Source organism: Orycteropus afer, unplaced genomic scaffold (genome assembly GCF_000298275.1).
Source record: "Orycteropus afer afer isolate SDZICR_OR568_19922 unplaced genomic scaffold, OryAfe1.0 scaffold00079, whole genome shotgun sequence".
Lineage (NCBI taxonomy): Eukaryota > Metazoa > Chordata > Mammalia > Tubulidentata > Orycteropodidae > Orycteropus > Orycteropus afer.
The window spans coordinates 3,946,881-3,960,126 of NW_006921666.1; the positions used below are offsets into that span (position 1 = coordinate 3,946,881).

Genomic DNA, 13,246 nt, shown 5'->3' on the forward strand with positions numbered 1-13,246 from the left:
CTAAAATAAGCGTGCGCCATAGCCGAAGGTCTGTTTGATGCCCTCAAAATAGTACCGCTGCCAGCCCTGCCGCGTCCGCTCTTCCTCAGGAGCAGGGATGCCACGCCCCTCCATGCACAGCTCAGTCTCTCCACTCTTGTCAATGAAAGTCAAGGTGATGGTGGCAAAGTGCCCTGGGGAAAGCCAGAAGGGGAGGTTGTTTCAGATTAGGGCCTCTGGCCTAGAACCTCCTAACAGAACCCCCTACACAGCTCATCCCCACTCCCTCCTCCTCAACCCAGTTATTCCACCTGCCTCTTGTGCACCAAGATTTTCCATCTGGGTTTAGAACTAAAGGGAAAAGAAAAGGTTTTGAGAGTAATGATAAAAACCAAATATGCTTACTTACCCTCTGGCCAAGATTTAAACCTCCACTTCATCATGATGTGTTTCTCTGGGACCTAAAGTAACCAAAGCAGTCAGTCTATCCCACAGCCTACAATGTCCCCAGTCCTGGCTACGGTTAGCCACCTGCCTCCCTTGCCGAGTCTACATTTGTGCATTCATACTACCCTGATGGAGACAAACAGGGCCACAGAGTGATAGCTTCTGGGCAGGTATAAGCAGCTGCTTCTCCCCTTGCCCCTAAGTCAGCCCAGTCAACTATGTCCAGGTGAAATGTTAGTGCCTCAAATGAAAAGCTATAAACACCAATATATACACCCTCTTTTCCAGAAAGAATTAATTTTACACAACTAAGGAAACAATTTTAGAAAGGCAAAAGAATTCAAATTTCATTCTCTTGAAAAACAAACAAACATGGTTTTACTGACCAAAGAGACTAGAGCCTTAACTTCTACCTACCCAATGGCGCGAGGGAGAACCATCACCCTTCTGACTCGGCAGATGCTACAACCTGGGCCCGGAGCCACCAGGTACTCACCAGATCAGTGAATTCCCCAGAGACGATGCCGTTTATCATATGAAACTTCCCACCTTTATCTGCTTCTAACATTGCAGGAGCGTGGGTGAAGGCCTGAACCAGCTGCAGAAAGTGAGAGGAAAAAGAAGAAAGAGCTGGAACCATGATCGGCTCCGTCTTCTGATTTCTGTCCCAGCCTGCTGACTGCTTCAGCCATTACTGATTCGGGCGGTCACCTGCATTCACAGCGAGGGCTAAGTGTTCTATGTCTCCTAGAGACCCCAACTCTGGGGATGGCTTCCTCCACGGCTACCATCAAACTTTACCCTTGGTAATGGCCATTGCCTCTGCATGGCTCTCAGTGGGACCCAGGGATAGATGGCAGCTAAAGCATGCATGCCACCACTCATATTTCCAGACGTTACTCTGCCCAAGGACCACGTCCAAGGAGTCCTCTCTATCCAGTTCCACAACAATCCAGGCTTTGACTATAGGAATTCTTTCTGGGCAAATCTGCTACAAAAGCCCTATTTAAAGTATTCAAAAGCAAAGATGTCACTTGGAGGACTAAGGTACACCTACCCTAAGCTATGGCAATTTCAATCATTTCATATGCATGTGAAAGATGCAAAACAAATAAGGAAGACCAAGGAAAATTTGATGCCTTTCAATTACTGCAAAGAATACTGAAAACACCTTGGACCGCCAGAAGAACAAACAAAGCTGTCTTGGAAGAACTACAGCCAGGATGCCCCTCAGAAGCGAGGATGGCTGACTTGGCCTCATGTACTACGGCCACATTATCAGGAAAGACCAGTCCCTGGAGAAGGACACCATGCTCGCAAGGGTCGATGAAAAAGAGAAAGACCCTCAATGAGATAGACTGACACAGAGGCTGCAACAAAGGGCTCAGGACTGGGCAATGTTTGTTCTGTTGTACAAAGGGTTGCTATTAATCAGAACTGACTTGATGGCATCTAACAACAACTGTAATTCTTTCTGAATCCATGATGCCATTACTCTGGACCCATTCCTTCTAGTAAGAATGATTCAGTGGTTCCCACTTAAATGACCCAAAACAAGTACAAAGAGATAGGAAGAGGGCAAACCCACTCTGACACTTCGAACAACGGTGTTGTTCCTCTGCCGGTGCCTGTGTCAGGAGAGCCAGACAGATCCTGCCACCACTGCCTCCTCTGCACGGTGAGAGGATGTGCCCACAACCCAAGTCACCTGGAATGGCAAACAGCACGCAATTGGAAGCACAAGATTCCATTTACCTCTTGGGTGGTAAACACTCTGTAGAGCTCCTCTGGTGATGTCAAAAAGGTTTCTTTAAGGGTGATCTTACAAGTGGGGATTCTGACACCAACAGGTCGGGCCTGGGTTTTCTCAGGAGCAGATTTACTAGCCTGTGGAAGTGGCAGTGAAAATTGTCAGTTAAGAGTAATGATAAACTCAGTGTGATCAATCAACATGGGTTTAGGGGAGACCTGCCACTCATTCTCACAAATCTTTTCCCCTCAAAGGCGAATTATTCCAAGGCCTTGCAAAGAAATTATATGTTAGTGTTTTTAATCAGGAGGGGGACTTTTCCAGAAGCACCCCAATTCCCACTGAAAGAGTCATTCTAGGAGAATCACTCACTAAACAGCTTGGTAATTCTGAGTTTCTATGGTTAAATACCTGGAAGCAGTTTTCCCCCTATATCCAGACTATCCCCCACTGCGCTAACAAAAGGGCCACAGCCTCAAAACCAAGTGCTGGGCCTAAACCATTCAAGCTCCATCCCCAGACCAAATATTTGCTCACCCTGCCATCTATGGCGTGAGATCTATCAATTTCCTGATGGAGTCAGTGATCTAGTCCTGATACCTTGATGAGACTTCTAATGTCAAAGTATGAAAAATGAATCCCATGGTTAGAAATTACACCGAAGACTTTTAAGAGGTGAAGACCACCCTGTGTGCATAACCTCTTAGCTGGGGTTAAACACAATCAAAAGCCAGACTGTGAAGTCACTGATGGTTTCCGTTTGTTCTAGAGATCCATTATAAATGAATAAAAACCAGGTTAAAGATGGGTAGACAGCTACACACTGGGGACTCTCTAAGAAGTGTCATGAGTCGGTCACAGGCTGCTCTGCCTTGGAACTGGATGCTGAGCTAAGGAGGCAGTGTCTCAACTCTCCCTGCAGACAGCCTCCCTCCCCGTCGCGGGAGCACTGTTACCTTCCGCTCCTCAGCCTTCAGTGCCGGCTGCCCGGTGGGGTCAACAGATTCTCCGTTCACTGTGGGCAGGATCATACCCTGGGTGAACTCTGAAAAGATAAATTCCCAGCTCTTGGAAGGTAGTTTTTAGAAGTTGACATTTGGGGCTTCACTATTTGACAAACAAGAGCCATCTTAACTCAGAATGAGTGAATGAGCAGGAAAACAAAATTATATCTATTTACATCTTTACCTTTGGTCTATGCAAGGCAGGTCATCTGACTATATGCTACTGAACATACAGTAAAACCTGTGAAAGCCAGGACCTGCCAGAGAAGGAAAACCAGTATTTTCCACTAACACAAGCGATAAAAAAGAGTAACAATGCACCCTGTCAAAGGTGGAAAACCTGGGAGACCCAGCAAAGGCAGGCAGTCCCATCAAGGTCCGGCTCTCACAAGTTTCACTTTAGTACGTCCACTGGGATTGTTTTCAACAGCAGAAGCCCTAACTGGAAGTACTGCACCTTGCTATAATATATGCAAGGTCTACTATAGGAAGGTAGCTGGGGAAGGCAGTGGGACTTCAATGACTTCAAGAGAGGGGACTCTGCCCACTACCCCTGGGTGCATTTAGTCCTTTTCCTCCACTCTGCCTTACTTCTGCAGAACAGCCACAGCTACTGGTGGCAACAGAACACTAGTTCCCTCTGGTTCCTTTTGATGGTCATTATATTAACTCCAATTTCAAGATCAGAACAAATGGGAATCCTAGGGGACAGCTGACTACTATTCTCACAGTCTGAACAACGCTGGAGGATGCATCTTAAATATAGTTCAGGACTGTACTTAAGTAGTAAGTCCAGGGATGCCAAGTCTCTAGATCAGCACTGTCCAATAGAAATACAACCTAAGCTTCAAATATAATTTTAAAATCTTGAGTAATAACATGGACAAAGAGAAACAAGTGAGATTTTAATATTCTTAACCCAATATATACAAAGTATCATTTTAACCTATCAATGTTTTAAAAATACTTTGTATTCTTTTTTTTTTTTTTTTGCTGGCAGGCATGATTTTCTCTCATCACTGCTTACTCCTTACAATCAGCTCTGCTGAACTGCGCTCCATAGGGTTTTCAATGGCTTATTTTTTAGAAGCAGATTTCTAGGTCTTTCCTCTGAGATTTTTTTTTTTCCTCTCAAAATCCACTGTTTCATATTTACTGTACATCTCAGTTTGGACTAACCGTATGTCAAGTGCTTAACAGCCAACCTATTAGACAACACAGCTCTAGATCTTTCCCTCACTCAGAGCTGACAGGTGGGCTCTGAAACAACTGTCCCCACCACCTTTACCCATTAGCCAAAGAAAAGGATGGCCACGTCCCTGAGGCAGAACACTCCCTACTGAAGGCAGCTTTCTCAAGGAATACCTGTTTTGAGGGTGCTGATGTAAATTCCCATTGCTTCTCTTAGAAGTTTCACCCCTTCTTCCTTCATTAAGGCCACGAGATTTGTGTCAGGCTCATCTTTGGCGAGGCTCACACTAATCTGAGTGAAAGATCACAAGGAGATGATAAGTAACCTGAGATGCCCCCACACTGCAGAATGTGGGTGCTGAACAATCAGTGAACTGCAAACATTTCCAAAGGAAATGCACGAGGATTGGGGTGCTTGGACAATCCCCATCAGTATTCCTTCACAAGCCCTCTCTACCAAGGCAAAGGCAACTTTAACTCTCATCATGAACAAAAGCAAAGTGCCAATTAAAAACATGCAAGTTGCTCCGGAAGCTCCTAATGGTACCATATACTTGGAAAACCACATGCTGACTGAGGTTCTGAAGGCCTGGACCAAGCCTGGACTAGCAATCTTGAATGACAGGTCATTTTTCTCATCTTAGAATAAGAGAATGTAGAAGACTCAGGAAGGTCAACAAAAAAGGGGAAGGCCCTCAAAAAGATGGATTGGTACAGTGGCTGCAACGATGGGCTCAAGTATAGCAGGGATCGTGAGGCTGGCACAGGACCGGGCAGTGTTTTGTTCTGTTGTACACAGCATCACTGAGAGTCGGAGCTGACTCCATGGCACCTAACAACAACAACAGAAGACTCAGGAGAGGATTAAGAAGCACAAACCTCCACTTCATCCACACTGTTTTCATCAGACAAATTGGGGATCTCCACATGGCCCTTGTACTGCACTCCTGATTTAGAGGTACCTGTCAAAAGCAACAAGGTGTCATTTAGTCTTCTCCTTTATAGGAAACATCTTCTCTGGAATCCCAACTACTACTCAGCTTACACTTCTTATGGACAGCTGAACAGACCCTCTTTATTCTGAGGGAAGGCCACAGGCCAGATGCAGCCAACCCCTTTCCCCTCAGAAGAAATGTTTTTCTTCATCAGACTACTTGAGATCTACAGTGTGGGACCAAGATCTGCACAGAATTGACAGCAGCTTCTGCTAGGAAGGCACTGGGTCAAAAGCCAACATAGTCAGTTGTGCTCTAACTACTATTTTGAAACAAGGCTTCAAACTGGTTCTTCCTGGTTCAGTCATAGATGACAAAGCAACACTAGAATGGATCCAAATTTGTAAAATGTGGGTTTACTGGAACCATAACTGGAACATAAGAAATTACAGATCGACTATTAGAAATGTAATTTCCCTCCTAGAAAACAAGGGGAGCATGCGCATCGAAGAGCAACCAAATCTCTCGACCAGCAGAGGTGCAAACACAGGTGCCTGGCTCAAAGATGTGGCGAAACACGTCACATTAAATGTGTCGTTCTCCACAGTCCTGATAATAATCCAATCTCCCACAGGAGGCTCATGTAAGAAGCCGCCTGAAAGGGCCCATTACACCTCTTCCAAGTCTCCCATTCCAAGGCTTCGAACTGTAATTTTTTCTATTCCAGATACTGTTAGGGTAAACTCACATTTTATCAATTTGGGTCTGTTTCAATTCAATTTTGCTGTATCAACCATGAATGAATCTGTCGGAAGGCCTGTTCTGAAAACATGAATTTGTTTCAATGAGGCTGATACATTAGGGAACAATTTGATCAAAACGCAAAGTTCACATGTAAATTCGTCTGTGACAAAACTAGGTGAACAAAGAAGAACTGCCCACAGCTGAACTGAGCTGTGTAGGGTAAATAAAACACACACTCCCCACACATTTATCTACTAGCCTGATCAGGTCACTGCATGTTATGAGCCCCCACACCACCATCTAATGTTACAACGTTCCTTCCAATTTCCAATGACATTCCTCCTGTCACTTCACAGTAACTCACAGGCTGTAACCCTTCCAATGCCCACTCTCACATGTAAACTTCAGGTCCTTTTCAAGGTAAAGTGTGCAGTATTATTGTATTTCTTACCATATAACATGTGTAAAACCGTGCAATTACTTTCATTAGGTTCCTATCTTTTATTTTAAATGAAACATTAACAAAGTTTCAGGGTATTGTGTCCCTAACACCCCATTTTCCCTCTAAACCTGTGGCTTTCATTGAGCAATTTTGCATAGCACAGTGGTTTTTAGTAACATGTGTCATGTTATAGAACTGACTGTATTTCAAAACTAATCAAGAGAACAGTGACTCACTTTGAATTCTTAAGGCCTCAGTTTCTCAATCTAAATAAAGTAGACTGGGCAAGATGACACCTAATGTTCTTTCCAGACGCCTATGCCTTAGGTGTACTTTAAAAAACAAAGCAAAACATCCTTTTCTTAAAGAGAAGAAAATTGATAGACAGGTATATCAACCTTTTCCCTCTTTATTGCCATTCGCTGGAAAAATGTTTACAGAGGCACAAATTTCATGCCTGCCCCATACACAGACAGTACTATCTCACACTGCTTCAGCGTCTTTTAAAATTCAGTCTCACAGCTGGCACGGCCATCCAAAGGGCACAAGCACAGCCCCAGCTCTTTCCTAATGGGAAGGACAATGATACAGAATAAAACAGCCCAAATTACAATCACACACAAGTATCATCAGCACCACGACCTGACCTGGTAGAGCTACACTGGAGAGGGTAAGAAAAGGTCCAGAGCAGAACAGCCCCTCTCTTTTTAAAATCATCCAAGAGAGAGAGAAGCCTGAGGAAATGTCAGATCTTCATATGTCCCCACAAAGACCAAGGCCCAAAGACGCAGCAGCTCAGCCATTTCATTGGTGATGCTTCTGAGACCCAAAGCAGAAAGCCATTTAGTATTCACAGTGGCAGAGCAAAAATGTCAATACCCAGGACTACGTTACGCAGGCCTCCAAAGCAGCACTATCTGTCTTCGCCCTTGAAGAGTTTGGAATCTCTCTAAAATTGTTCTCCCTGGCTCCCAGGCAACCAAAATGCAGACAGCCCCTTCCCTGACTGCTCAGCATAGACTCACCTGTCCAGTTCAGTTTGATGCTCCATTCATAAAAGAAGATAAGCTTGCCTTTGCGATTGTTAATGGATGCCTCTCCATCAAGCTTACTAACTTCTGTCACCTCACACTTGCCTTCCTCATTCTGTACCCGCACTGCCAAGAACAGTGTTTTCAGCTTATCCGTGGACCAATTTGAAGCATCCCTCTCCGTCCTGCAAAACAGAAGCACAGCTATGGACCACAAGCCAAATGGAGGATACAATGCTTGCTCTACGTAAGAGATCACAAGGCTAAAAGAGGCCTCACGGATAGTATGCAAGAAACATAAAAACCCCAGTCCCACTCCAGTACAGGTGCAGACATGTTATTTTCCTTTAGGAAGAGGACAGGAGTGCCATATTAAGCCAACTAGGTCAACTGCTGTGTGAGATGGTACAAACTGAATGGCAAATTATACTTTTCTTTCTCAGCATGATGGTGCCTGGGTCATTATTTGCCTTTTTAATATGGCGTACCCATTTGACTAAGTGGAAAACTGCACCCATCTTGCTAGGGTCAAGAGCACAGACTGTGGCTGCAGAATGCAGTACTTAGCTCAGAAGTCCAATAAGGAATAAATCAATCCCCTAAACCTCACTAACACAGTGTTCTCACCTGTCAAATTCAGGCTGTGCTATAAACACCCTACACATTCTGTGCTATCCAGATGGCCACACACACAATGCAAGTCCACGTCTTCAAAACAAACAACAAAACCAAAATTAGGTTAAGCACTCTGCGTCTACTCGGAGGAGAGGAGGCAGGCGGAGATATAAAGAAAAAGCACTATGTGCCTTCTAACTTACAAACTAGTAGAAGAGACATGTACACAAACAGCTGCCACAACTTAAATGATAAAGTAAATGCAACAGCTAATGAACAAAGTTCAAAGAAGGTTAACAAAGTACTATTCTTTCTGGAAGATTTCATGATGGAGGGAAAGCTTTTAAGGATAATGTTATAAAATGATTGCCTGGCAACAACGGGGCAGTCCCCAAAGTTACAACACAACCCATTTAATAGTTCCGGGTGAGAGGCCGCAGCGGCTTCAGCACCACTGCGCTCCGGAGCACCTGCGAAGCACGTTCCAAACCTTAGCACATAGGACTGAGGCAGTGGTTCGCTTTAACTTTTAATTTAGCATTTACGCCACAAAATGGGAATTCCAGCCCCCTGGGCCCGACCCTTACACTGGGTCCTTCTCTTTGGGTCTCACTGACTCTTCTGGCCACATGTGGAAGAATCTCCCAGTTCAGAACGGTTGCAGCAGCTAGACGTTTCTGTTCTCATCTCTCTGAATCCCCCTCCAATGAGGCGCAGCCCTACATGTCGCCCCACCCCCCGTACACTGAGACAGAGTTCGGGGTGACCGGGTGGATGGTGGGGCTACGCACGCTGCCCCAGGAAAGACCCACTCCACCTCCAGACAGGTCTGCCTCTGCCCCAACTTTGCACGGGCCAAGGTTCCAAGGACCCGCAAACCCAACCCGACCACAAAGCTCCCGCGGCCTGCCCTGCTGACCCTCACCAATGCCAGTTGTTGACGTTGGTGGCGTCCGCCCGCTCCTCCACGATCCAGCGTGGGTCGCCCTCACCCCACTTGGCCATCGGCCTTCCGATCACGCCGCCACCGGCTCCCAAGCAGCCACAGCCAAAGCCACCGCCTCAGGACCGCCTGGTCCCAGCCGCCTGGCAGCGCCTGGAAACTACTAGAAGCGGCCGCAGAACCTCCTGGCTTGCTTTTCCCTCCACCCCCCACCCCCTCCCCGTCTTACTTCCGGCTCCTCCCCACTCCCACCAGCTACTTCCGTTCCAACTTGACCGACCGTAGGTTTAGCCTGTTCTAGTTTTCCTTTAAGTCCCTCAGGTTGTCCCCAAAGAGGCTCAAAATCTAACTCCCCACATGATAATCTCTCATCCATAGGAACACAAAGAACACGTCTCATTTTTGCTCTGACCCCTAAAATTGGCCCTGCTGAACCTCATGGGAGTTGTAGTCTTGCTGAGTGACCCGCTAGATAACTGCGGAAGGTCGGGCCGAAAGTAAAGGATACGACCTAGGCCAGGCGCGCTGGGGTTTCTGGGGGCTGTAGTCAAGAATCCCCATGATCTACCCTAACAACGCCTGACGACAGAGACGAAATAAACAACAACTTCCACCATGCCTTGCGGCCTCTTTATTTATCCCTGTGCTTCCGACTTCTCCCTTCCGCCCGTTCTTTGAGTCTCACAACCTGACTAGAAAGGCAGGTCCAGCGGCGGCAGAGGCTGGCTCCCCCTTCGTAGGGAGGGCTCGATGAGCAAGAGGTGAGGGTTTCCCAAGGTCCTTGGGAGGCGTATCTAGCTGCATCCAGCCTCTCCGCATCTCAATCCTTCACTCCTCTGAGGCGTCTCTAGACCCCTAGGCCTGGCCCTCCTGTTCCAGTCGGAGGCGATCGCTGGAGTTAGGGCTGGAGTCCGCTCCTGTTCGGGGCTGCGAGGGAGCCCAGATGTTTGGTTCTGAACGATGAACCGCGGTGGGACATTTCCTATACCAGGGATCTTCCAGGCCCTGGCGCCTGGACCCCTGGCTTCCAGGACGTACCTATCCTAGTCCAGAGTCTTCCTAGTTTAACCCACATTCCCTGGTCTTAATTCACAAGCAAGCCTCACCTGTGTAGGCCTGCCTTGGAAGATAATAATTGAGTGAGAATTTAATTTCTTAGTAATTTCTCGGGTGCCTTGAGGCAGAGCGTGTTGGTTGTGGTTTTTTGCTGATCCCTGTTTTCTCTGTGATAGTCTGTTTTCCCCTCACCTGCAGTTCCTACCACCTTACCTGTGGGGCTCTCAGTAAACAGATGATGGTAAGGACAAGCCTCTGAAGTATTGTAGATCATATTGAAGCATCTTCCTCAGTCACTGGAAATTGTACCTCGTTGCTTTATAACTTTTGTTGCGTGCAGAGGAGTCCATTCGGACTGGTAGTGACCCTACAGGATAGAGTAGAACAGTCCCATAGGGTTTCCAAGGCTATAATCTTTGCAGGAGCTGATCTCCATGTTTTTTCTTTATAGCAGCTGGTGGGTTCAAACCGCTGACCTTTTGGTTAGCAGCCGGGCTCTTAACCACTGTACCTACCAGGTCTTCTTTATAATTTCTTTATAACTTCTAGAGCCTTTAAATCATTATTTCTTTACTTGCCGAGTAAATGTAGGTTGTGATTGGTGCTAGAAGTATGTGTCTGTGTCAAATATCTACAGCTGTTGCATGACTTAAAACAGTCCAGAAATCTGGTGAACCATGGGGTTTGTTAGACAATTCTGTGTCTATCTGTGTAGATGTTTACTGATTGTCTCCAATGGAGGCCCTCCACCCATGGGTGAAAAGTCAGTAGTTAGAAGGACCATGCAAGATGGAGTAGATCTAGAAGCTAGAAAACCTAGATTTCCGTTTGGAATAAGAGTAATTAATTAAGAAAGTGGTTTTGCTACTTAATCTTTTGTGCCTCATTTTCCTCATTGGTGAAGTGGAAGTGGAAATGGCCAGGTCTGCTTTACAGGGTTGTTCTGAGGATCAAATGAGTGACAAAATGCTTTGTACACTGCCACGTGTACCAGAGACATCTACATGCTCTGCACACACTTTTGATGTTTGTGATGTTCACACTTGGAAATTTCATATTATTATTTTTACCTTCAGGATTATTTAAAAATACTGTGTTTTTAATCTTTTCCAAGGTACCATGATGATTTTTTCATAGTAAAAGTTAACACTGAGGAATAATTTTGTGACAGATACTATTTTAGGAGTCGCTGGGCTGGGCAAACATTTAGGTGCTCTGATGATAGTGGAAAGGTTGATAGTTCAAATTCACATAGAGGTGCCTCAGAACGAAGGCCTGGCAATCTCCTTCTGAAAGATCACAGCCATTGAAAATACCATGGGGTGCAGTTCTACTCTGAAACACATGTGGTTGCCATGAGTCAGAATCAACTTGAAGTATTAACTGGTTTAATCCTCACGGCATCCTATAAGGTAGATTTCTCTTGTTATGCCCATCTTACAGATGAGGAAACTGGAAGACAAAAATGTCAGTGAGATACCTATACTAAAAGGAACTAACATCCAGTATTTACTTTCTATCTGGTACTTTGTTGGGTGTTTCCTGTATCTTTTTTTATTTTTACTGTAGCCCTGTGATTTTTTATGTAGCATTTTTCCCAAGGCTTACAAGTCATTTACCCAGTTTTCACAGAATTGGAGAAACCACGATTTTTATTTAAGGATGCCTGACTACAACGCCCATGTTTGTACAACCAAGAGAGATGATTGTGTCCTGTCTGCTGACTCTTTTTGATTTGGTTTTGACTCCCTGGAACGAAATACAGAAAACAGTTTTTAAGCCACGTTCTAGGTTCAGTAGCAGTCAATTAGTAATGTCTGTTATAGGAAGGGATCAGATGAGAGATTTGCACCATGCATTTGCCCTATATCCCAAGTTGAAAACACAGTTGATATGGCACACAGTGGAGACTGTGTTACTGGCCCGGGATAGCACTTTTGGTGATGAGTATTTCTCAAGCTTCTTTTGAGAAGGTGTTATTGAAATGAAAGGAAAAGCCAAGTGATCCATTAAAATTTGAAACTATATGGCCTTTGGAGTTATTTTTGGTAATGCAGAATTTTTGGTTGCTCATTCTTGGCTTAAGCCATTGTTTTCATTTAAACCAGTTGGCATTGATGATTTAGTTTGTAATTCTAGGGTAAAGCATTATTTCAGGGTGAAGCCTAATTTTAGAGTAGTTATGAGAAGGACATAGCTCTTGTGGTGCATTCAGTTGAAGCATTTGGCTGCTAACACGAAGGGTCAGTGGTTCAAACCCACCAGCCACCCTAACTTCCGTTAAGATTTAGATAGCCTTCCATACCCAATGGGACAGTTCTCTGTCCTGTAGGGTCACTATGAGTTGCAATTGGCTTCATGGCAGTGGGTTTGGTTGTTTTTGTTTGTTTATGAGAAGAACTTGTGGTCTTTGACTGATACTTTATATATTTTGTTTCCTTGGCCATATCACACTTCCCAAATTTTAATCAATAGTTGTTAGTACATTAATCATGATTTGAAGGCTTGAAAATACAGGCTAATTCTTTTTTAAAAAAATTAATATTTTGCTGTATTGTGTTTTTGGTAAAAATTTACACAAGATAGTTCTACTTTTTGAAATTATTTTGCTTCTGTCCTTTCAGGCACTTAACAAGCAGACACGAGGGCAGATATTTGTCGGTTTTATTCACTGCAGAATCTCCCAAGCCGAGAGCAGTGAACACGTGGATTCAGCTATAATCAGTTTTGTAAATGCTTTAATTAGTCTTTGTGCATTAAACTGTTTATGATGGATTCTTTTGACACTTGCCTGCCTTGTGCTGTTACCTTTACACATACGTGTGCTGAACACCCCAGTTCTGTTGTAGTCTCCATAGGGACTGTGTCTTATCTGAGAGAGGACCTTGAACTAGGTAGGAATGAATGTATACTTGTGAGTAATTAAAGGATGAAAAATACAGTTTGATCAGTCAGAGACCCAGTGATCTGATTTTATGTAGCAGGTTCACTATTTGCTTTGTCAGATTTTATGTATCTCTGATTTCTGGGAGTTAATAGCAAAGGAACCTAGCTTTGAAGCTCTTTTGGGGGCAGTCTGGAAAAGGACATATATGTCTGTCTTCTCCAG

At 44.8% G+C, this 13,246-nt stretch overlaps 1 protein-coding gene across 1 annotated transcript; it reads right to left on the minus strand.

Moving 5' to 3' along the window:
- Positions 1-9,143, minus strand: AHSA1 (activator of HSP90 ATPase activity 1). Its single transcript, XM_007941332.2, has 9 exons — positions 9,064-9,143; positions 7,518-7,708; positions 5,251-5,333; positions 4,546-4,663; positions 3,133-3,221; positions 2,182-2,313; positions 923-1,024; positions 389-440; positions 1-173 (listed from the first exon to the last, which is right to left on the minus strand). Exons 1-9 carry the CDS (start codon positions 9,141-9,143, stop codon positions 1-3), a joined length of 1,020 nt encoding a protein of 339 aa, XP_007939523.1.
- Between the last annotated feature and the right edge of the window lie 4,103 nt (positions 9,144-13,246).